This window comes from Hemiscyllium ocellatum, chromosome 19 (assembly GCF_020745735.1).
Source record: "Hemiscyllium ocellatum isolate sHemOce1 chromosome 19, sHemOce1.pat.X.cur, whole genome shotgun sequence".
Lineage (NCBI taxonomy): Eukaryota > Metazoa > Chordata > Chondrichthyes > Orectolobiformes > Hemiscylliidae > Hemiscyllium > Hemiscyllium ocellatum.
In genome coordinates, this window is record NC_083419.1 from 9,293,401 (window position 1) to 9,320,018 (window position 26,618).

The 26,618-nt window shown below is 44.1% G+C and overlaps 1 protein-coding gene across 2 annotated transcripts in view; it reads left to right on the plus strand.

The window, feature by feature from the left end:
• Nucleotides 1-26,618, plus strand: part of LOC132824852 (monocarboxylate transporter 2-like) — a 291,555-nt gene that overhangs the window by 252,708 nt on the left and 12,229 nt on the right. For both annotated transcript variants that reach the window (XM_060839639.1, XM_060839638.1), the window contains exon 4: nt 5,363-6,202. In XM_060839639.1, coding sequence (XP_060695622.1) covers nt 5,363-6,202 — 840 coding nt within the window. The remainder of the gene's footprint in view (nt 1-5,362; nt 6,203-26,618) is intronic.

The window sequence follows — 26,618 nt, forward strand, 5'->3', positions numbered from 1 at the left end:
CTTTACTCAGCGAGTCGTGAGTTCATGGAATGCCCTGCCAGTAGCAGTGGTGGATTCTCCCTCTTTATGAGTATTTAAACGGGCATTGGATAGGCATATGGAGGATAGTGGGCTAGTGTAGGTTAGGTGGGCTTGAGTTGGCGCAACATCGAGGGCCAAAGGGCCTGTACTGCGCTGTATTTTTCTATGTACTATGTTCTATGTTCATTGTTAAACTAGGCCCCTTGGCATCTCTGCCTTCACGACCTCTCTTAAAAAAACCCCAAGGACAAAATAACCATGTTAAAGTGACAGCATTGTCACAGCCGCCTCGTATTTGATGGTTCCACCTGGGAAAGTGACAATGACTATCCAGCTTTTTCATGCTTCCCATAATTGCATAAACTTCTATCAGGTCACCCCTCAGCCTCTGACACTTGAACAAAAACAATCCAAGTTTGTCCAACCTCTCCTTATAGCTAATACGCTCCAATCCTGGCAATATCCTGGTAACCCTGTTGTGCACCTTCTACGAAGATTCTGCCTCCTTCCTACAGTGAGGCGATCAGAACTATACACAATACACCAAACGTAGCCGAACTGATTAGATTTTAGATTAGATTAGATTAGATACCCAACAGTGTGGAAACAGGCCCTTCGGCCCAACCAGTCCACTCCGACCCTCCGAAGAACAACCCATCCAGACCAATTTCCCTTTAAATGATGGACCTAGCACTACAGCCAATTTAGCATGGCCAATTCACCTGACCTGCACATCTTTGGACTGTGGGAGGAAACCGGAACACCCGGAGGAAACCCACGCAGACACGGGGAGAATGTGCAAACTCCACACAGACAGTCGCCCAAGGCTGGAATCAACCTGGGAGATGTTTTATAATTTGTCAACATTCATACTCAATCCCTTGACCAATGAAGGCACATATGCCATCGGCCTTCTTTACCACCTTATCCACTTGTGTTGCCACCTACAGAGAGCTATGGTCTTGTACTCCAAGATCCCTCTGGATATCAGTGCTTCTAAGGGTCCTGCTATTTGCTATATAATTTCCTCTTGCATTTGACCTCCCACAATGCATTACTCTCACTTGTCTGGATCAAACTCCATCTGCCATTTCTCCAGCCAGCTTTCCAACTGTACATTCAGCTGTAGCCTTTGACAAATTTCCTCACTGCCCACAGCTCTCCCAATTTTTGTGTCATCTGCAAACTTGTTAATCAAGCTATCTACATTCCATCCAGATCATTTATATATATATATATTACAAAAAATAGAGGTCCTAGGCACTGATCCTTGTGGAACAGCACTAGACACAGATCTCCAGTTTTAAAAGCACCCTTCCATAACGACACCTCTATGACCAAGTCAATTTTGCATTCACCTCACAAACTCACCATGGATCCCATGTCACTTAATCTGTTGCACCAGTCTACCATGAGGAACCTTGTCCAATGTTTTAGTAAAGTCCATGTAGGCGACATCAACTACCTTATCTACATCAATCATCTTTATCACTTCCTCAAAAAACTCAATCAAGTTTGTGAGACAAGACTTCCCCTCATTACGCAATGCTGACTAACCCTAATAAGTCCATTCTTTCCTAAATGTGATTAAATTCTATCCCTAACAATCTTCTGCAATAATTTACCTACCACTACTGAGGTATGGCTCTCTGGCCTATAATTTTCTGGACTCTCCCTGTTGCCTTTCTTAAGCAAAGGGACAACCTTGACCATTCTCCAGTCTGCTGAGACCTTACCCTGTGCCTAAAGAGGAGACAAAGATCTCAGCCAAGCCCCAGCAATCTCCTCCCTTGTCTCTTTCAGCATCCTGAGATAAATCCCGTCAGGTCTTGGAGACTTAGCCACCTTAATGTTTTTTCAAGGCACTTGACATCTCCACATTCTTAATTTTGCCATGCCCTAGAATTTCAACATGTCCCTCCCTAATTTTACCGTAGTCCATGTCCTTCTCCTTAGTGAATACCAATGCCAAGAACTTATTAAGGACCTCACCACTTCCTCCAGCTCCACACATAAATTCCTCCTTCGTTCTTACGTGGACCTACCTTTTCTATTGCTACCCTTCTGGTCCTAATGAAAGCATAAAATACCTTTGGATTCTATTTAATTTTACTTGTCAAGTACATCTCACTGCCCCACTTCTCACTCCTAATTCCTTGATTCAATTCTTTCTTTCTTCCTTTGTATTCTTCAAGGATCTTGTCTGAATTCAATTTCCTAAAACTTACATATGATACCTTTTTCTCTTTGACTGCATTTTCAATATCTCTTGCCATCCTTATCTTTCATCCTGACAGGAATGTGCTGGTCCTGAGCTCTGATCAACAGGCCTTTAAAAGACTCCCATGATGTCAGATGTGGATTTACCCTCAAGCAACCACCCCAATCTAATTTCTCTAGTTCCTGCTTAATACTTCTGTAATTCAACTTCCCTGATTTAGCATTTTCATTGGAGGACCAGTCTTATCCTTTATCTGTAACTTTTTAGATGAGATTTCTTACATTATGGAAACAGGCTCTTTGGCCCAACAAGTCCACACTGACCCTCCAAAGAGGAGTTCACCCAGACCCATTCACCCCTGACTAATGCACCTAACACTACGGGCAATTCATCATGGTCAATTCACCTGACCTGCACATCTTTGGATTGTGGGAGGAAACCGGCAAAACTCACACAGACACGGAGAGAATGTGCAAACTCCACACACAGTCGCCCAAGGCAGGATTTGAACCCGCTCCCTAGTGCTATGAGGCTGCAGTGCTAACTGCTGAACCACCATACCACCCTTGACAGCTATCTTAAAACTTATGATCACTATTCCCAAAATGCTCCCACATTAACATTAATAACCTGGCCAGGCTTATTCCCCATTACAAGATCTAGTAGAGTCCCTTCCCTAATTGGATTATCAGTTTTGATGTACTTTTCTGTCCTATCCCCATATCTCTTGATTTTCTTGAAGTCCAGCATTCTGCACCAAGAAACGTTACAATGTTTGTTTTTAATCCATAGAAATGTCTTGCTGGGAATGAACATCACAGTGTTGTTCAAACTGATATCCAACATGGGAGGAAAATTTATATTGGTATAATGTTTGTGTCAGTATGCTGAGGTTGGAGATGAAAGCTCAAATGTTTAGTCTCTCTACCTGTACTTGTGTCTGACCTTGTGTGATGCAGAAAACCAAACAAAGCATTTCATTCCACAAAACTCTCATATATCTCCTTGTTGCATTTGAGAAATGCCACCCACAGAAATTCTAGGTCCCGTTGATATTCTTTCCAAACCTGTGAGATAGCATAATTGTTTCCATTCTAATGAATTATGATGATAACAACAAGAGAACTATAATAAAAGCAAAATGTTGTGGATTCTGCAAATCTGGAATGAAACAGAAACTCAGTAGGTTTGGCAGTACCTGTGGAGAGAGAAACAGAGTTCATTTTTCCAGTCTCGTATAATTCTTCTTCTGAACAGTAAGAACTTCTCTTCAGAAATCCTCAAATAGAACATAAATCATAGAACAATACAGCGCAGAACAGGCCCTTCGGCCCTCACTGTTGTGCCAACCTGTGAACTCATCTAAGCTCATCCCCTTACACTATCTCATCATCATCTATGTGCTTATCCAAGGAGAAATCTCCCTAATGTGGCTGAGTTAACTACATTGGCAAGCAGGGCATTCCATGCCCTTATCACTCTGAGTAAAGATGTGCAGGCCAGGTAGATTGGCCATGCTAAATTGCCCATAGTGTTAGGTGCATTAGTCAGAGGGAAATGGGTCTGGATGGGTTACTCTTCAGAGTGTTGGTGTGCACTTGTTTGGCCAAATGATCTGCTTGCACACTGGAGGGAATCTAATCTAATCTAATCTATTGAAAAGCTATGAGTATAATATTGGCTGAAGATATTTAGGACTGGAATGGCTTCATTTGCACCATTCCAACCCCCCCCCCGGCCAATACACACACAAACACACATACACACATACACATAAACCCACATCCATGCATACACATATACGTTTGAGGGATGAATTTGTACTTACAGAGTTACATTGTACTTTGCTCAAAAACTGCATGAATCCATGTAAGATTCTGTTAATTCATTTTTTTAGATTAGAATCAGTCTAAACATTATGGCACAGACAGCAGCACGCAGGGGGCTAACACCTTCAATACATTACCTGGGCTGACACCAATTGTTAAAGTTCACTTAAGAATAACTTTTAAAAAAAGGTTTGTGATTTACATATGAAAGAAATGAAACTAACATGGTCATTCTAACAGATGACACACTGAAACAATCAAGGTATTTTTCAATGTATAATTTCAGTTACATCCCACTGTAAACTTTTGTTATAAATTTTGTGTCCTACGATAGTGTACTCCACAACCACCTGACGAAGGAGCAGTGCTCTGAAAGCTAGTGCTTCCAATTAAACTTGTTGGACTATAACCTGGTGTTGTGTGATTTTTAACTCTATACACCCCAGTCCAACACCGGCATCTCCAAATCATGTGTACAAAATGCCCTTAGTCATTCAAAATTTAGTTACAGAAACAAAATGCATTGTGAAATAAAATATCAGAGATATGTAGAACAAATGACTGATGTGATGTTTTATGGAGAAAGCACACAGTAATTTAGTCGGGAAGTGATGGCCTAATGGTTTATCGCTGGACTATTGACCCAGATAATGTTCGAGGGACCTGGATTTGAATCCTGCCATGGCAGATGGTGGAACTTGAATCCAATAAATAAAAAATCTGAATTAAGAGTCGAGTGATGACCATGAATCAATTATTGAAAAAACCCATTTGGTTCACTAGAGAAGGAAACTGCCATTATTACCCAGTTCAGCCCACATGTGATTCCAGACTCACAGCAAAGTGGTTGACTCTCAACTGCCCTGTGGGCACTTAGTGATGGACAATAAATGCTGGCCTGGCCAGTGACACTCCCATTCCGTGAATGGATAAAGAACAATCCTGATCTCCTGTTCTTTATAACTCTAATACCAGGAGAAAGTAAGGATTGCAGATGCTGGAGATCAGAGTCGAGAGTGTGGTGCTGGAAAAGCACAACAGGTCAGGCAGCATCCGAGGAGCAGGAGAATCGACATTTCGAGCACAAGTTCCTCATCAGAAACATTATGCCCAAAACGACGATTCTCCTGCTCCTCGGATGCTGCCTGACCTGCTGTGTTTTCCCAACGCCACATTCTCGATTCCTCTGATACCAACGCAATTCTATTCGCTTACTCCACATGTATTTTATGCCTCTTACTTTCATGTGTACCTGTTCACAAGAATGATGACCTCCTTGATTTCTTTTCAGGCCTAGGATTGGCATTCAACCTTCAACCAGCTTTAACTATGATTGGAAAGTACTTTTACAAGAAGCGTCCCATTGCCAATGGACTGGCTATGGCTGGTAGCCCAGTGTTCCTGAGCACTTTGGCACCTCTGAATCAGTACTTAATTAATGTCTTTGGTTGGCGAGGCAGTTTCTTCATCCTTGGAGCTATCCTGTTGAACTGCTGTGTGGCAGGATCCTTGATGAGGCCACTACAACCCATAAAACCAGCTGCTGTAAAAGATGCACAGTTTTCTGCTCTCAAGAAGGAAGAGAGCAAGGATTTGGAGGATGGTCTGTTGCAGAAAAAGAAGAAGAAATCAACTATCTTTGCCGTAATTAATAATTATCTAGACCTCACCCTTTTCAAACATCGGGGATTTCTGATCTACTTGTCGGGAAATGTCATCATGTTTTTTGGATTCTTTGCTCCGATAGTTTTTTTGGCTCCTTATGCCAAGCACATTGGCATAGATGAGTATTCGGCAGCATTCCTGCTTTCCATTCTCGCTTTTGTAGATATGTTCGCAAGACCCAGCATGGGCCTACTCGCAAACTCCAGATGGGTGAGGCCGAAGATCCAATATTTCTTCAGCTTTGCTGTTTTCTACAATGGCTTCTGCCACGTCATGTGCTCATTGGCGAATGACTTCACAGGCTTGGTTATCTACACCATCTTCTTTGGCTTTGCCTTTGGAATGGTGAGTGCTGTTCTCTTCGAAACGCTGATGGACTTAGTTGGTGCCAAGAGATTCTCCAGTGCAGTGGGACTCGTCACCATCGTAGAGTGTTGTCCGGTACTTCTGGGTCCACCACTGGCAGGTAAGATTCATATGCTCAGAGCTCTTCTACAAATTAGCTACCATGCTTACAACAACTAACATCCACTGAGTTTGACCCATGTTTACAGCATGGGAAATATTTATTGTTAATGCAGACATTTCCTGAATTAGAATCATAGAATCCTGACAGGCCATTTGGCCCATTGAGTACACACCATCCCTCCAAAGACCATCCCATCCAGAACCACCCTATATTTCCCATGGGTAATCAATCCAACCTGCACTCTTTGGATTGTGTCATAGAGGTATACAGTACGGAAACAGGCCCTGTGATCCAACCAGTCCACGCTGAACATAATCCCAAACTAAACTAGTCCCACCTGCCTGCTCCTGGCCATATCCCTCGAAACCTTTCCTATTCCTGTCCTTATCCAAATGTTTTTTAAATGTTGTAATTGTACCCACATCTACCATTGTCTCAGGAAGTTCATAGTAAAAAATGAGGTCTGCAGATGCTGGAGATCACAGCTGAAAATGTGTTGCTGGTTAAAGCACAGCAGGTTAGGCAGCAGGAATTCCCTATTCCTGAGATGCTGCCTAACCTGCTGTGCCTTAACCAGCAACACATTTTCAGTCAGGAAGTTCATACCACATGCAAACCATCCTCTGTGTCAAAGAATTTGCCCCTCACATTGTTTTTAGATCTCTCTTCTCAAAAATGTGCCCCTTAAACTCAGGATGAAACTGGAGCACTCGAAGGAAACCCATGCTGACGTGGGGAGAACGCGCATACTCCAAAAAGGTCATGCAAGGGTGGAATTCAACGCAGGTTTACAGCACTGTGAGGCAGCAGTACTAACCACTGAGCCACCGTGCCAAGGAAGGGATTTAGACAGAAACTCAAAACTAAATAAAACAGACAGAGTAAAAGGAATTAAATGTAGACAACTAGCCCACAGAAGTGATAGAATATAGAATATAGAACAGTACAGGGTGTTTGGCCCTTGATGTTGCTGTGGAACGAATTTAAAGCCCATCTGACCGACACTATCGTATTATCATCCATATGTTTATCCAATGACCATTTAAATGCCATTAATGTTGGCTAGTCTACTACTGTTGCAGGCAGGGCTTTCCATGCCCCTATTACTCTCTGAGTAAAGAAACTACCTCTGACATCTGTCCTGTATCTATCACCCCTCAATTTAAAGCTAGCCATCATCATCCGAGGAAAAAGGCTCTCACTGTCCACCCTATCTAACCTTCTGATTATCTTATTTGTCTCAATTAAGTCACCTCTCAACCTGCTTCTCTCTGAGGAAAACAACCTCAAGTCCCTCAGCCTTTCCTCACACCAGGCAACATCAGAGTAAATCTTCTCTGAACCTTTTCCAAAGCTTCCACGTCCTTCCTATAATGGGGTGACCAGAACTGTACGCAATGCTCCAATACTGGTAATGAAGACATGACATGTCGGTTTCATAGGACCAAAGGCACAGGGGAAGAAAGGTGCAGTAGAGGAAGGAATGGATACAGTAATCCTTATTTACTCAGCTAAATCAAAGTGGATATTTCTCCAAGGGTACTTGAGTAACCTCATACCAAGCATCCATTCTTCAGCAAATTAGATGGAAAAAAAAGATCAGATTCCTTATAGTGTGGAAACAACAAGTGTACACTAACCTTCTGAAGGGTAACCCACCCAGACTCATTTCCCTCTGACTAATACACCTAACACTATGGGCAATTTAGCATGGCTAGTTCACCTGACCTGCACATCTTTGGACTGAGGGAACCCACAAAGAGAACGCGCAAACTTCACACAGACAGTCACCTGAGGCTGGAATCAAATCTGGGGCCTTGCTGCTGTGAGGCAGCAGTGCTATCCACTGAGCCACCGTGCCCCACCAACAATGGTGTTGAAGCGAGCATTTTCAATCACTTGTGGTTGCTCATTCTGCGAGTGAATTAGTTTGTGACACCCGAGTCATTGTTGCTGGCTTATCATTTCCACAAAGTTTACAATTGTAACAATGCAAACCTCGAACATTGGAACGTGGAAGAATAGTCATGTTCGAATGCACTTAACAATTCTTTCAGCAGTCGATTATAGTTTCCAACTCAAATCCAATTGGAAACCACACTGTCTGTACGTTACGATATATTGGGGCAGATTATCTGGTATCTGAAACATAGTCTCAACCACCACCTCTCGAAGACATTTAGATCAGAAATGATCTGTGTTTGTGAAGTCCAGGAGGTTATCCACAAACTGTATTTGATTGCTACTTCACATTTTAAAATGCTGGCCCACTAGGAGCATTATCCAGCACTTCATCTGCATGGTTGGAAATAGAGTGGCATTGGTTTCATAAAATACCATGGTTCAATAAGTATCTGTGCTAATGGGGTAAGAGAAATCTAACTTTGATGTTGTATTATTTATGTAGGATTTTGTGGTCAAAGTAACACATGGTTCTCCTGCATCATTGAATAGAAATGGTTGGTTGGCAGGTTACCCTGAAATTGACCTGTCTCTAATAGTAGCTGTGGAACACTTTGGTACTATATACACTGCTTCTGGTGCTGGGCAGAACCACTGTCGCCAAAACTTATTTACAATAGTCTATGTTACTGATGTCAAGGGAGACAGCGAATATCCTTTGTTTTCACTTGTACTCAAGTACAGGAGTACAGTGAAAAATTTCATAATGTCACCTGTTATGGTGCCATCTCAGGGACAAGAAACTAGGAGCCAAATTTTAGATACAAAAGAGGAATAACAAGAAAGGTAGTTACATCACTTTGCAGTGTTTAAAGAATAAGTTAAAAACAAGATATAGTCAAAGGATTGACATTACAGTAAGATTTTTAAAAATCCAAATAAATATTACATTGCAGCAGCTCATCACAGAGGCTTCCCCATGTAGTCTGACTGTCCACATCAGACCCCAGTCCAACAACCATCTCAGCTCCCTTCCCCTCAAAGCCTCCAGTCCAGTCCACCGTAACAGCTCTCAGCTGCTCCTCTGCTCGCCCCATACCCCATTGCCCGCTGCTCCAGGACTATGTATCACCCCCTCGCCCATGGCTCTGGGACTATATACTCCCTGTCCCCCAACCCACTGCTCTGGGACTACTTACTCCCCAGCCACTCGCGTGCGGCTGCAGGACTACTTACTGCCCCCTTGACCGCTGCATTGGGACTACTTACCTCCGGCCCCCTCGCCCACAGCTCCAGGATTACTTACCCACTTGCATAGGACTACTTGCCCACTACTTATTCCCTGCCCCCTCGTTTGTGGCTCCAGGACTACTTACCCCCCCCCCCCCACCGTTCCCTCGTCTGCAGGTCTGGGACTACTTACTGTCTGCTCACTCATGGCTCCAGGACAACTTAACCCCGCCCCCCCCGTCCCCTCGTCTGCAGGTCCGGGACTACTTACTGTCTCCTCACTCATGGCTCCAGGACTACTTACCCCCACCCCCTTGCCTGCTGCTCCAGGACTACTTACTGCCTCCCTTGCCCATGGCTCCAGAACTACTTACTCCCTGCACCCTCACCCTCTGCTCTGGAACTACTTACTCCCTGACCCTTACCCGTTGTTCTGGGATTACTTATTCCCCAACTCCCGCCCGCAGCTTCTGGACTACTTACCCACCCGTACCCTCGCCCGTGTCTCTGGACTACTTACTCCCCGTCCCCTTGCCTGCAGATCCAGGAGTACTTATCGTCTCCTCACTCGTGGCTCCAAGACTATTTACCCATGCCCCCTCGCACGCTGCTCCGAGACTACATACCCCCTGCCCCCTTGTGCCTAGCTCCAGGACTGCATACTCCCTGCCCCCTCTCCCCTGTTCCGGGGCTACTTACCATCTCCTCGCTCGTGGCTCCGGGACTACTTACCCCACCCCCTCACCACTGCTCCAGGACTACTTACCCCCTTGCCTGTGGCTCCAGAATTCCTTAAGCCACGCCCTCTCACCCACAGCTCTGAGCTACGTACTCCTTATCCCCTCATCTGCTGCTCTGGGTCTACTTAACCCAGCCCCCTCACCCGCATCTCCAGGACCACTTTCCGTCCCCTCGCTCATGTCTCCAGGACTACTTACTCCTGCCCCCATCACCCGTTGCTTTGGCACTACTTACTCTCCGCTCCCCCCAGCCCACTGCTCTGGGGCTATTTACTCTCCACCCCCTCAAGCATGACTCCAGGACTACTTACCACCCCCTTGCCCACTGCTCTGGGACTACTTACTCACCGCTGCCCCAGGATAGAGAGACATTGTATGAGAGAGAGAGAGAGAGAGAGATAGAGAGACAGAGAGAGAGAAAGTGAGAGCGACCTGACAGTGGTTTAATCTCTGGGTCACCAAGCCCTTAAGGGAAGGCAATAAGCTGCCTGAACTGCTGTGCTCTTCCAGCACCACTGATCCAGAATCTGGTTTCCAGCATCTGCAGTCATTGTTTTTACCTATTATTGCAGGATTGTTAATCCAGAGACCCAGGTAATATTTTGGGGACCCCTGTTCAAACCCTGCCATTGTTGATAGTGGAAGTTGAATTAGAACTCTAATGATGTTTGTGACACCATCACTGATTGTAGGAAAAACTCATCTGGTTCACTAATGTCCTTTAGGGAAGGAAACTGCCTTCCTTACCTGGTCTGGCCTATATGTGAATCCAGACTGACGGTGAATTGATTGATCTCAACTACGCTCTAGGCACTTAGAGATGGACTATAAATGTTGGCCTGGCCTACGATACCCTCACCCTGTGAATCAACGAAAAAGGGAGGGGGTGAGGTTATGAAGGTGAGTCCCTCATTGCAGCAACTGAACCACCACTGTTGCCGTTGCTCTGAATCACAATCCAGTCAACTGCCCCTAATGCACGTAAAATAGACATAATAACTGGATCTATTATATTTGAGTAACGTGGCAGTCTCATGTTAGATTTATGAGTAAGTACACATGACTGTTTAGCTACATAGAATTTAGTAGTTGGAACAGGGTAGCTCCTCCCAGTGACAGTCCGAAACAATTTATTTAATATTTCTTACAGTTCATTCTGTTACTGAGGTTCTGGTTGCTAACGTACCCACTTCAGCTGTTGTGACAGTCACTATGCATTTTACCTGCTCCGTGGAAAATCCAGGAAATCTAAGTGCAGAGAAAATGACTGTTTGTGTAACAAAGCTTAATCATTTGTATTTTATCAGAGTAATGTTCTGAGGGTCACCTTCATTTCGACACCATTCCTATTGTGGCAATGTTCCAGATCAGAGCAATTCCCTGCACTATCACATTACTCCAGTAAATTCAAATCGATGGAGATCTTGTTTGACTGTCAGTTTTAAATGACAGATGTCACAGCTTAACACTTGCACGCACAAAGTGATGTGTTAGCTTCTCAATGTTCTCTATCACAGGAAGCTGTGGAGATCAAGTCACCGAATATGTTCAAGAAAGTGATCAATAAACTTTTGGATTATAAAGGCATCAAGGGGGACAGGGAGAAATTGGGAATATGGTATCGAGATAAAGCAATGATCATATTGAGTGGTGAAGCAAGCTTGAACAGCCAGATGGCGTACTCCTGCATACAGAATACTGAATAGCCTGGACAGAGTGGATGTTGGGAAGGTAGTAGGACAGACTAAGTCCTGAGGGCACAGCTTTAGAGTAAAGGAAGGACATTTTAGAATGGAGATAAGGAGAAACTTCTTCAGCCAGAGAGTGGGGAATCTATGGAATTCACTGCCACAGAAAGCTGTGGAGGCCAGGTCACTGAGTATATTTAAGACTGAGATAGATAGGTTCTTGAGTATCCAGGAGATCAAGGGTTACGGGGAGAAAGCGGGAGAATGGGGTTGAGAATGTTATCAGCCATGATTGAATGGTGGAGCAGGCTCAATGGGCTGAATGGCCTAATTTCTGCTCCTTGGTCTTAAGGTCTTATGCTCCTGGTTTCCATGTTTCTACCTGATCGAATTGAGTATTGTGAATGGAACAGCCCTTTAAATGCACAAAAGAAACTATTTTAAAAAAAATATTGGATGTTAGCATCTTATAGAAACTTCCAAAACTAAAAAACAGTAGGAGTAGGCCATTCAGCCCTTTGAGTCAGCTCCACCATTCAATATGATCATGTCTGAACATTCAACTCAGTTCCTGTTTTCTCCCCATACCCTTTGAATCTTTTAGCCCTAAGAAATCAACCCACCTAGTTTCTGAAAGTATTTGATGTTTTGACCTCAACTACTTTCTATGGTAGAACATTCCATGGGCTCACCATTCCCTGGATGAAGAAATTTCTCATCTCAGTCATAACTGGCCTTCTCTTTATCCATTAACCATGAGCCCTAGTTCTCAACTCTCTCGCCATCGGGAACATTCTTTCTGCCTTTCCCAGTTCAGTTCTATTAGACTGCTACAGGTTTCTGTGAGATCCCCCTCTCATTCTTCTAAACCCCAGTGAATATAGATCCAGTCTCTCTTCATATCTCAGTACTGCCATCCCAGGAATCAGTCTGGTAAAGCTTTGTTGCACTTGCTAAAGTTTATAACTTGAATTAAAAACAAACTTGGCAGGTCTGACAGCCTCTGTTGATGGAGAAACAGAGTTAATCTTTTAAATTCCATATGACGCTTCAGGACTGAAGGTGGATGGAAATTTCACTTGGACCCCTATCTTACGGCTTAACATTATTGCCTGACAACAAATATCAAACAATATTTCCTATCTAATTCACTAAATTTCTTTACAGAAGGAAACTGCTGTCCTCACCTGGTCTGGCCTATATGTGACTCCAGACTCACAGCAATTTGGTTAACTCTTAACTGCTTTTAGGGCAATTAGAGATGGGCAATATGGCAAAGTCAATGACACACACATCCCACAAATAAATTTTTAAAAGTCTCCAGAGTTATGCAGTCATAAGACTGATGTTAACCTATCGGAAGGATGTTGTGAAATGTGAAAGGGTTCAGAAAAGATTTACAAGGATGTTGCCAGGGTTGGAGGATTTGAGCTATAGGGAGAGGTTGAATAGGCTAGGGCTGTTTTCCCTGGAGCATCGGAGGCTGAGTGGTGACCTTATAAAGACTTTTAAAATCATGAGGGATGTGGATAGGGTAAAAAGACAAGGTATTTTCCCTGGGGTGGGGGAGTCCAGAATGAGAGGGCATAGGTTTAGAGTGAGACGGGAAAGATATAAAAAAGACTTTCATGCAGAGGGTGGTACGTGTATGAAATGAGCTGCCAGAGGAAGTGGTGGAGGCTGGTACAATTACAGAATTTAAAAGGCATTTGGATGGGTATATGAATAGGAAGGGTTTGGAGGGATTTGGGCCAAGTGCTGGCAGGTGGGACTAGATTGGGTTGGGATATCTGGTCAGCATGGATGGGTTGGACCAAAGGGTCTGTTACCATGATGTACATCTCTACGACTCTATGACTCTATGTTCACCAACTTCGTATTAAACAGAAACTATTACATATAGAATTTAAGTATCCCTTTACATTAAATTTGCACAAAAGAAGTGTCAATCTTTTTTAGAAAATAGACATTCTTCCTGTGCGTTAACACCTCATCCTGGGGCAATTAATATTCATACCTCTGCTGTAGAGAGATTAAGCAAGGAGCTTAATTCAGTCAGTGGTGGTTCCTCTCAGTACAGCCAACTTAAGTTGTGCGATGGCACAATGGCTCAGTGGTTAGCACTGTTGCCTTACAGCGCTGGGCACCCAGGATGCTGCCTGAACTGCTGTGCTCTTCCAGCACCACTAATCCAGAACCCAGTTTCAATTCCAGCCTTGGGTGACTGTCTGTGTGGCGTTTGCACATTCTCCCCGTGTCTGGGTAGGTTTCATTTGGATGTACTGGTTTCATCCCACAGTCCAAGAATATGCAGATTAGGTGGAATGGCCATGCTAAGTTGCCCACAGTGTTTAGTGATTGTAGGCTAGGTGTATTAGTCAGGAGCAAATGCAGAGTAATGGGGTAAGGGGATGGATCTGGGAAGGTTACTCTTCAGAGGGTTGGTTTGGACTTGTTGGGCCGAAGGGTCTGTTTCCACACTGTAGGGATTCTAGTCAATGTGACTGCTGTTCTTTGAATCACAGAATTGTTGAGGTGCAGAAGGAGACCATCCAGCCCATTGTGTCTGCACTGGCTCTATTACCAATCTCCTACCTTTTCCCCATACCCCTGCAACCATTTTATCTAAATAACCACTCAACACCCTCTTGAATTGAATGTGCCTGCAACACATTTCCAGACAGTGCAATCCAGATTCTAGATTAGTGGTGCTGGAAGAGCACAGCAGTTCAGGCAGCATCCAACGAGCAGCGAAATCAATGTTTCGGGCAAAAGGCCTTCATCAGGAATAAAGGCAGTGAGCCTGAAGCGTGGAGAGATAAGCTAGAGGAGGGTGGGGGTGGGGAGAGAGTAGCATAGAGTACAATGGGTGAGCGGGGGAGGAGATGAAGGTGATAGGTCAGGGAGGAGAGGTTGGAGTGGATAGGTGGAAAAGGAGCTAGGCAGGTCGGACAAGTTCGGACAAGTCATGGGGACAGTGCTGAGCTGGAAGTTTGGAACTAGGGTGAGGTGGGGGAAGGGGAAATGAGGAAGCTGTTGAAGTCCACATTGATGCCTGGGGTTGAAGTGTTCCGAGGCGGAAGATGAGGCGTTCTTCCTCCAGGCGTCTGGTGGTGAGGGAGCGGCGATGAAGGAGGCCCAGGACCTCCATGTCCTCGGCAGAGTGGGAGGGGGAGTTGAAATGTTGGGCCACAGGGCAGTGTGGTTGATTGGTGCGGGTGTCCCGGAGATGTTCCCTAAAGCGCTCTGCTAGGAGGTGTCCAGTCTCCCCAATGTAGAGGAGACCGCATCGGGAGCAACTGATACAATAAATGATATTAGTGGATGTGTAGATAAAACTTTGATGGATGTGGAAGGCTCCTTTAGGGCCTTTGATGGAGGTGAGGAAGGCGGTGTGGGCACAGGTTTTACAGTTCCTGCGGTGGCAGGGGAAAGTGCCAGGATGGGAGGGTGGATTGTAGGGGGGCGTGGACCTGACCAGGTAGTCACGGAGGGAACGGTCTTTGCGGAAGGCGGAAAGGGGTGGGAAGGGTAATATATCCCTGGTGGTGGGGTCTGTTTGGAGGTGGTGGAAATGTCGGCGGATGATTTGGTTTATGCGAAGGTTGGTAGGGTGGAAGGTGAGCACCAGGGCGTTCTGTCCTTGTTACGGTTGGAGGGATGGGGTCTGAGGGCGGAGGTGCGGGATGTGGACGAGATGCGTTGGAGGGCATCTTTAACTACGTGGGAAGGGAAGTTGCGGTCTCTGAAGAAGGAGGCCATTTGGTGTGTTCTGTGGTGGAACTGGTCCTCCTGGGAGCAGATACGGCGGAGGCGGAGGAATTGGGAATATGGGATAGCATTTTTGCAAGAGATAGGGTGGGAAGAGGTGTAATCCAGGTAGCTGTGGGAGTCGGTAGGTTTGTACAAAATGTCAGTGTCAAGTCGGTCATCATTAATGGAGATGGAGAGGTCCAGGAAGGGGAGGGAGGTGTCAGAGATAATCCAGGTAAATTTAAGGTCAGGGGATACCCTAACTACTGCCATTGCATGGAAAGGTTTGCTCTCACATTACCCTTGCTTCATTTGCACTTTATACCTCTCGCTCATTTCTTTTAAGAGCAGGACCAGCCTCTCCCAATCAGAAAAGTAGCATGCAGGTACCACAGGGATAAGTTTAGCATTTATTTCTACAGGAATATATAAAAGCAGGCAAGTGTTGTGGCAACTGTACAAGATATTAGTGACACTGGACCCAGAGTCCTCATAGAGTTTTGGACCCCTCATGTGAGCAGGCAGTTCAGAAGATGTTCACTGGATTGACTCCAAAGATGTGGGCATGGGGAGCTTGTCTAATGAAAAGAGATTGAGCAGTTTAAGCCTGTACTCTCTGGAATTTATAAGAATGAGAGGAGATCTAATTGCGATCTATTAGATGCTAAAAGGATTGACAATACAGATGCGGAAAGGATGTGGAACAATCTGGAACAAGAGGTCTGGTTTTAGGATAATGGGTAGCACATTTAATACAGAGATGGGGGGAAATTACTTCTCTCAAAGACTCATAAACCTGTGGAGTTCACTACCTCAGAGTGTAGTTGATGTTGGGACATTGAATATATTTAAGGAGACTTTAGTTAGTAATGGGTTGAAGGGTTATGGAGAGCGGGCGGGAAAGTGAAGCTGAGGCTGAGATGAGATCAGCCATGATTGTGTTGAATGGCAGAGCAGGCTCTGTCCACCCACTCATGATTTGGAAAACCTCAATCAAAACTCATCACTGCCTTCTTCCCTCCAAGGATGACAGTCCCAAATTCTTCAATCTATCCTCAAAATTCCTTCCCTCCACCATGCAGTTTCTGCTTGTCCACACTCCACCTGGATCAAGAGGTTTATAAAACAGGGATAAATCTTTTGACATTCTGCCTTGCAGGTGTCTGAATGTCAGAATTCAACTGTGCTCAGTACCACGTAGGGTTATTCCTTCTACGAAACAAAGATGTTCTAAATTAAGAAAAATTCATTTCAGCAAATCAAATAGCTTTCTGCTGAAAGTGTCATAAATTTAATTTGCTCTAACTATTTAAGTTTACCAGTGTTGCATCTCAAAATAGTTTGTCTAATGAGAGAAAGCTAATTATAACATGGAAACTTTATTTTTGTTACACACTGAATATTGCAGTGCTTTGAAACATAAGCCACACCATGTGCAAACAGAAAACAGTCAACATTTAATATTGATGTGCTGGACACGCTTGTTGACAGTGCAATTTGAGCAATGTTGAACTTTGTGTTTGTGCTGTTGTATTGGGTATGTAGACTACGTGTGTAGAAATTAGGATCTACATTCAGACTGCTCCTGTCCTGGTGTCAGGACACCAAAAGTGCTTTCCAGCCTATGAAGTACTTCTGAAGTGCAGTCATCATAGATATGGGAATGTAAGATATAGGATCAAATTGAAACTTACAGAATATTGAACGGCCTGGACAGAGTGGATGTTGGGAAGATGTTTCCATTGACAGGAGAGACTCGGACCCAAGGGCACAGCCTTAGAATAAAGAACTTAGAATAAAGGGAAGACGTTTTAGAATGGAGATAAGGAGAAACGTCTTCAACTAGAGAATGGGGAATCAATGGAATTCACTGCCACAGAAGGCTGTGGAGGCCAGGTTATTGAGTATATTTAAGACTGAGATAGATAGGCTTTTGAGGATCAAGGGGATCAAAGGTTACGGGGAGAAAGTGGGAGAATGGGGTTGAGAAACTTCTCAGCCATGATTGAATGGTGAAGCAGGCTCAATGCGCTGAATGGCCTAATTTCAGCTCCTATATCTTATGATCGTATAGATGGGACCACAACGTATTATTTTGTTTGAATGACAGCACCTCAGACAATACTGCATTCCCTCAGTACTAAACTGATACATCAATTGCTTGAAGCTCTGGTAATGCTGCATTAGACAAGCCATTAAACAAGTGCTCTCTCCCCTTTCCCTGTTTTGTGGTGAAATAGTTAAGCTTTCAAATGGTGCCTGCTCTGGAACCTAGGATTCACTGCATGCAGAAATAATGACAGTAAGCTCGCACCCCAGCGCTGCACACAATAATGAATTGCACCTCCAGCACACAATGTCACCTTTGAAACTGTTGAATAAGATTGAAGGCCAGTTCCCATAACATTCTAAGTGAACTGCGTTGCCCATTTCTTCACAGTAAAGCACTTCTTCAACTCTGCTCCACTTTGTCCCTTTAGTCATAAATCTCTTCTACCAGGGCAAAGTGCATGCACTTAAGCAATGTGGAAAGCGCTGGCTTGCAAAAATGCATTATCTGACCTAAATATTGCTGGAGTCAGTGAAATATTGATCTGACACTGTTTGAGCCCCAAGTCATGAATTCTGTTACAATGTGACCATAAATGACAATGCTTCCTTGTGCTATATGACCTCTCTATAGAGGATTATTTTGTAGTTAACAATGCTATTCTTGTCCATTGACTTCCTTTATTCTCCTGTTGCACTGACTGCCTTTTTGTGCTTCCACGCTTACCATTCTGTACGTGCAGCACTCAGTATTTATTTCAGACTACGTGTGAGAGGTAGGAATGTAGTGGTAATGACATTGAGCCAGTAATCCCGAAAACCCAGGCTAATGTTCTTAGAAGATGAAGCATCACTTTACCTGGACTTCCTACCCACAATCTAGCCTCCTGCATTCACTGCTCACAGTGCAGTCTCCCCTACATTGGGAAAATGAAGTGTAGACTGGGTGACCACTTCACAGGACACCTACATTCTGCCCACAAAAATGACCCTGAGCTTCCAGTTGCCTGCCACTTCAACACCTCACCATGTTCCCCGGCCAACACCTCTATCCTGGGGTCTTGCTGCAGTGCTCCAGTGAAGCTCAGAGTAGGCTGGAAGGACAGCACTTCATTTTCCACTTGGGGACCCTGCAACGTGCAGGACTCGATACCAAGTTCAATAACTTTTAGGGCCTGAACTCTCCTATGTCCTAACCCCCACCCCCCATACACCATGCCTTGTGATCATATAGTCTGCTATTATCCACAACCCATTGTCAGCCACTAACGGTCTCCATTAAAACAGCTATTCACCCTCCTAGCTAGATCATTATCCACTCTTGGTCTGTCCAAATGTTCTTCTCTCACTTTGGGCTCTATCTCCACCTATCGTTTACTCCTTTACACTCCCCCCCACCCCCCACCCGATCTTCTGGATAAAACTCAACATTTTCTTAGCTGCCATCAGTTCTGAGGAAGGGTCGCTGGACCCGAAACATTAACTCCAATTTCTCTCCACAGATGCTGCCAGACCTGCTGAGCTTTTCCAGCAATTTCTATTTCCGGTTCTGATTTACAGCATCCACAGTTCTTTCAGTTCTTATTAAATATTCCAGGGACTTAGCTTCATATCTTAATTTAAACGAGAGTTCAGTGAGAAAAGGAAAAAAAGTTAGCTTAATGCTGACTATGTAGCCATTGCTGATTGTTGCTAAAGACCATCTGGTTCACTAATGCTGTTTAGAGAAGGAAACTGCCATCCTTACCAGGTCTGGCCTACTCGTGACTCCAAACCCACAGCAATATGGTTGATTCTTAACTGCCCTCTGGGCAATTAGAGTTGGGCAATAAATGTTAGCCGAGCCAGTGATACCCTCCATGACCTTGACCCATCCTAAGATTGTAATATTCTTCAGCTCATTTCAATCTCTGCCCATTCTTGCTTATTCTTGAATTGAATTGAATTTATTGTCAGATGTACCAAGGCACAGTGAAAAGTTTTGTCTTGCAGATCACAGAGTTAAGTAGCATAGATAAGTAAATAATAGGTAAACAGCAGCTAAAACAAAAATACAGGAACAGGTGAATGTTAAGAGTTTGTGAGTCTATTCAGTATTCTAACAAAGTAGGTTAGAAATTGTTTTGAAACTGGCTGGTGCGTGTGTTCAGGCTTCTGTACCTTCTTCCCAATGGTAGAGGTTGTAGAAAAGCATTACCAGATTGGGATGGATATTTGAGAATGCTGGTGGCCTTTCCTTGACAGTGGGCCTGGAGAATTGACGTTTTGGGCATAAGCCCTTGATCAGGAGTCACCAAATACCAAACTAATGTAATTTACAAGTTCGCTGATGACACTACCAGAGTCGGTTGAATCTCAAATGTATTCTATAGATGGGAGGTTGGCCTTTGTGATTGTCCGGGCCAAGTTCACCACTCTCTGTAACCGTCTCTGATCTTGAATGGTACAGTTGCCAGACCAGGTAGTGATACATCCAGATAGAATGCTCTCGATGGCGCACCTATAAAAGTTGGCAAGGGTATTTGCCGTCATGCCAAATTTCCTCAGCTGTCTGAGGAAGAAGAGCCGTTGTTGAGCCTTTGTAACCAGTGCGTCAACATGAAGAGCCCAAGAAAGCTTGTTGTGGATGACCATTCCCAGGAGCTTGACACTCTCCACTCACTCCACCTCTGTGCTGTTAATGTGTCGGGGGGGCGGGCCATGAGCCCCTGCCGAAGGTCAATAATGAGTTCCTTGGTTTTGCCGGCATTGAGATCTAAGTTGTTCTCAGTGCATCACTCTTCCAGGTCTTCCACCTTCCGTCTGTGGTCTGTTTCATCGCCGTCTGAGATTCAACCAACTACGGTGGTATCATCAGCGAGCTTGTAAATGACATTAGTCTGGTATTTGGCGATTCCTGATCAAGGGATTATGCCCAAAACGCCAATTCTCCTGCTTGTCAGATGCTGCCTGGCCTGTTGTGCTTTTTCAGCGCCACACTTTTGACTCTGATCTCCAGCATCTGCAGTCATCACTTTCTCCCTCCACCAGGTTATAGTCCAACAGTTTTATTTGCAATCACAAGCTTTTGGAGCCTCACTCCTCCTTCAGCTGTTGGGGGGAGAGAGAGAGAGACCTGCGACACAAAATTTATAAGTAAAAGATCAAAGGGTCATACAACTGATGTGAATGAATTGAACACTCCTAAGATTGCTGCTCAATCTTCAATCAGGTACAACGGAGGTGCAGGGGTCGATGGATTAATATGCAAATCCCAGGACTTCTTTTAAGTCACTGCCCGAGATACCTTAAGGTTTTTAGTTTTTTGTATCTGCAGTATCTGCAGTAATTTGCTCCTTTTCATTTCTAGGCTTCTTCACAACACATTTGACTGTCTTGGTCATTGATATTGTCACCGTTTACCCTGTAATCCTGATGCAGCTAACAGGATTCACACTGTGACACAAGACGTCCCAGCAAATCTTTTCAGACACAGTTGCCTCCTTTACTTTAGCATGGTATTACACACCAAAGCACAACATTGTATTGCATGTTTCAATGGGACTACTTGTGGAGTTAAGAGTGCCAGTTATTTCAGTATGTGAGGGCACTGACAGTGTTTTTGGCTTTGCCTGACATTTGAATGTTTCTTTTGTGACCTTGGAATGACTCAACAGTGACATTAAAGTACTCAACATTGTCACTAGAGGAGAGATTATCATTTCACAGATTCTCAGCAGTTCTCATTTCTTGCCAACATTATTAAGTTGTTGACCTTCACCTCTAAAGATAACCAAGCTGCCTATGGGCAACACTTTTATACTGTATCTAAAGAATTTTGTATGAGCTCCATATAAGTCTTTTTACTTAGAGTCATAGAGTCAAACAGATGTACAGCATGGAAACAGACCCTTCGGTCCAACCTGTCCATGCTGACCAGATATCCCAACCCAATCTAGTCCAACCTGCCAGCACCTGGCCCATATCCCTCCAAACCCTTCCTATTCATATACCCATCCAAATGCCTCTTAAATGTTTCAATTGTACCAGCCTCTGCCACATCCTCCAGCAGCTCATTCTATACACGTACCACCCTCTGCATGAAAAAATGCCCCATAGGTGTCTTTTATATCTTTCCCCTCTCACCCTTAACCTATGCCCTCTAGTTCTGGACTCCCCAACCCCAGGGAAAAGACTTTGCCTATTTATCCTATCCATGCCCCAGTAATTTTGTTAATCTCTACAAGGTCACCCCCTCAGCCTCTGACGCTCCAAGGAAAACAGCCCCAGCCTGTTCAACCTCTCCCTGTAGCTCAGATCCTCCAACCCTGGCAACATCCTTGTAAGTCTTTTCTGAACCCTTTCAAGTTTCACAACATCTTTCCAATAGGAAGGAGACCAGAATTGCACACAATATTCCAACAGTGGCCTAACCAATGTCCTGTACAGCTGCAACATGACCTCCCAACACCTGTACTCAATATTCTGACCAATAAAGGAAAGCATACCAAATGCCTTCTTCACTATCCTATCTTCCTGTGACTCCACTTTCAAGGAGCTATAAACCTGCACTCCAAGGTCTCTTTGTTCAGCCACATTCCCTAGGACCTTACCATTAAGTGTATAAGTCCTGCTAAGATTTGCTTTCCCAAAATGCAGCACCTCACATTTATCTAAATTAAACTCCATCTGCCACTTCTCAGCCCATTGGCCCATCTGGTCAAGATCCTATTATAATCTGAGGTAACCTTCTTCGCTGTCCACTACACCTCCAATTTTGGTGTCATCTGCAAACTTACTAACTGTACCTCTTATATTCTCATCCAAATCATTTATATACATGACAAAAAATAGAGGACCCAGCACCAATCCTTGTGTCACTCCACTGGTCACAGGCCTCCAGTCTGAAAATCAACCCTCCACCACCACCCTCTGTCTTCTACCTTTGTGCCAATTCTGTATCCAAATGGCTAGTTCTCCGTGTATCCCATGAGATCTAACCTTACTAACCAGTCTCCCATGGGAACCTTGTTGAACACCTTACTGGAGTCCATACAGATCACATCTACCACTCTGCCCTCATCAATCCTCTTTGTTATTTCTTAAAAAAACTCAATCAAGTTTGTGAGATATGATTTCCCACGCACAAAGCCATGTTGATCATCCCGAATCCATCCCTGCCTTTCCAAATACATGCACATCCTGTCCCTCAGGATTCCCTCCAATAACTTGCCCACCACCGAGGTCAGGCTCACTGGTCTATAGTTCCCTGGCTTGTCCTTACCACCCTTCTTAAACAGTGGCACCACGTTTGCCAACCTCCAGTCTTCCAGCACCTCACCTGTGACTATCAATCATATAAATATCTCAGCAAGAGGCCCAGCAATTACTTTTCTAGCTTCCCACAGAGTTCTTGGGTACACCTGATCAGGTCTTGGGGATTTATCCACCTTTAACCGTTTCAAGACATCAGCCCTTCCTCCTCTGTAATCTGGACATTTTACAATATGCCACCTTCTATTTCCCTACAGTCTATCCTTTTCCACAGTAAATACTGATGCAAAATATTCATTTAGTATCTCCCCCATTTTCTGTGGCTCCACACTAAGGCCGCCTTGTTGATCTTTGAGGGGCCCTATTCTCTCCCTAGTTACCCTTTTGTCCTTAATATATTTGTAAAAACCCTTTGGATTCTCCTTAATTCTATTTGCCAAAGCTATCTCATGTCCCCATTTTGCCCTCCTGATTTCCCTCTTAAGTATACTCCTACTTCCTTTATACTCTTCTTAGGATTCACTCAATCTATCCTGTCTATACCTGACATATGCTTCCTTCTTTTTCGTAACCAAACCCTAAATTTCTTTAGTCATCCAGCATTCCCTGTAGTTACCAGCCTTCCCTTTCACCCTGACAGGAATATACTTTCTCTGGATTCTTGTTATCTCATTTCTGAAGGCTTCCCATTTTCCAGTTATCCCTTTACCTGCGAACATCTGTCTCCAATCAGCTTTTGAAAGTTCTTGCCTAATACCATCAAAATTGTCCTTTCTCCAATTTAGAACTTCAAGTTTTAGATCTGATCCATCCTTTTCCATCACTATTTTGAAACGAATAGAATTATGGTCACTGGCCCCAACGTGCTCCCCCACTGACACCTTAGTTACCTGCCCTGCCTTACTTCCCAAGAGTAGGTCAAGTTTTGCATCTTCTCTAGTAGGTACATCCACATACTGAATCAGAAAATTGTCTTGTACACACTTAAGAAATTCCTCTCCATCTAAACCTTTAACACTACGGCAGTCCCAGTCTATGTTTGGAAAGTTAAAATCCCCTACCATAACCACCCTAGTATTCTTACAGATAGCTGAGATATCCTTACAAGTTTGTTTCTCAATTTCCCTCTGACTCTTGGGGGGTCTATTACACAATCCCAATAAGGCGATCATCCCTTTCTTATTTCTCAGTTCCACCCAATAACTCCCTTTCTATCCTTCCTGCAGCATTTGTATCCTGGAACATTAAGCTACCAGTCCTGCCCATCCCTGAGCCATGTTTCTGTAATTGCTATGATATCCCAGCCCCATGTTCCTAACCATGCCCTGAGTTCATCTGCCTTCCCTGTTCGGCCCCTTGCATTGAAATAAATACAGTTTAATTTATTAGTCCTATCTTGTCCCAGCCTGCCCTAACTGTTTGACTCACTTCTGTTCTCAGCTGTACCCGTCTCAGATCGATCTCTTTCCTCAGTATCTCCCTGGGTACCCCTCCCACCTTACTAGTTTAAATCTCCCAAGCAGTTCTAGCAAATTTCCCTGTCAGTATATTAGTCCCCTTCCAATTTAGGTGCAATCCGTCCTTCTTGTACAGGTCACTTCTACCCCAAAAGAAATTCCAATGATCCAAAAATGTGAATCCTTCTCCCATATACCACCTCCTCAGCCATGCATTCATCTGCTCTATCCTCCTATCCCTGCCCTCACTAGCTCGTAGCACTGGGAGTAATCCAGATATTACTACCCTTGAGGACCTCCTTTTTAAAATTCTACCTAACTCTCTGTAATCTCCCTTCAGAGTCTCAACCTTTTCCCTTCCAATGTCATTGGTTCCAATGTGGACAATGACCTCCTGCTGGCCCCTCTCCCCAGTGAGAACATTCTGCATCCTCTCTGAGACACACTTAGTGAGGATTTTTATGTTCAACAAGGTGAGAATGTTAACACAGGGTAATGGAATCTAGTTTCAGTATGTACGCGCTCTGAGGTCAAGTATAATATAAACCGTTGCACAATTAAACTCCAGCTGCTCTATCCAAGACTTGGTGACAGTTTTTATGCCGTGGTCTCATACCTACAGAGAATTAGAATTGAGAGCAAACAAGTCACACAAGAATCTTTATCAGCAGCAAGTGGGGCTCTGTGATAGCACTCCCGTTTTTGAGTTCTAAAAGTTCAATATCCACACAGAAGTTTAGACTGACTGATGTGTGGTACTGAGGGGGAGGGATGCTGTCAGAGGTGTCATCTTTTGGATGCATTTCCGATTGCACCTCTCAGGTGTTTGTAAAAGAAGCCGCACAATATTTATTTTGAAAAAGATCAGAGACGATTCTCCTTAGTCAATGTTTATAAAAGTGCTTTTAAATCAGCGATGATATTAAACACCTCAGGAACAAGTGGGACTTGAAATGGGGATGGCCATGTTTAAAGGCAGGGACACCACACTGTACCATAAGAGATTGATTGCCAGAATTGCAAGGTTATCAGGTCATTACCACTGTAAATCCTGGCTGAATGGACGTTGGCTGTTGTAATTCCATCATTACAAGAGTAATTGCACTTCAAAGCAAAACCCTATTTGTTTGGAATGTGTTTTGAGATGCCCCAAACGTTCTTTGCCTCTTTACTCTTCTTCCAAAATGTTCCCAATTTCTCAAACCACAGAGGGAAGACTGAGAAAATGTTTGTATTGAATCAAGGGGAGAGTCTCAAAAAGGTGTGTGTTGGATTCAGTGCGGCAGGGAGTGTGGGTGTGTGGTTGGGAATCGTAGTATTTCAGTGATGGTTGTGCTGAGGTCCTTCCTGTACTTTAATAAAACAGAGGTGTCAGCATTTCACTGTTCTGATGTGGAACTCTGAGGCAGCTGCTATTGTTTCAAAGAACATGCTAAAAGACAGCTTGTGGGATTGATTGGCGACTTTGGGCTGATGGGCGATAGTTACTCTGCGCTCATCTGTTTGCAGTGAGCTGTTTTAGGATCAGACAAGATCAGGGGTACAAGTGAAGCACAGATTCATAGAATTGTTTGAGTTCAGATGGAAACTATTCAGACCATTGCACTTATACCAACTCTTCAAAAGCACATCATTACACCTTGCTAATCTCCTGCCTTTTCCCCATAACCTTGGACATCATTTCCAGCTAAATAATTATCCAATACTCTCTTGAATGTCTCAGTTGTACCTGCCTCCACCACCTTTCCAGGCATTGCATACTCTTAACTACTCACTGAGTAAAAAAGTTTATTTTCACATCACCCTTGCTTCTTTTCAACTTCCCTTTAAATCTCTAGTCGTGTTCGTGTTCCCATTACGAGAAGGAATACCTTCTCCCTATCTATTCTGTCCAGCTGCTCATGACTTTGAAAACCTCTGTCAAAACTCCCCTCAGCCTTCTCTTCAAGAAGAATAGTCCCAAGGAGAGCTTCTTCAATCTATCCTCACAGCTGAAGTTTCTCATTTCTTGTAAATTCTTTCTGCACTCTCTCCAATGCATTGATACCTTTTCCAAATGTGGCATCCAGAACTGTACCTCAAGATATTTGAGGTTTTGGAGTTTTGGGAGAGTTTATGGGTTACTGAGGATTATATCTGCAATAAATGTCATTGGTTGCGAATCCTGTCATATCAAATGGATCAGTTGCAGCGACAGTTTGAGACAATGAGGAATTTACAAAAGGTAGGCAGTTACAGGAAGGGTGTAAAGCTGCAGATAGAGTCAGGTAGATGCATTAACTCCAGGTAAGGTAGGAGAGGTAGGTGGGTAGTACAGAAGTCTTCTGTGGCTATCCCCACC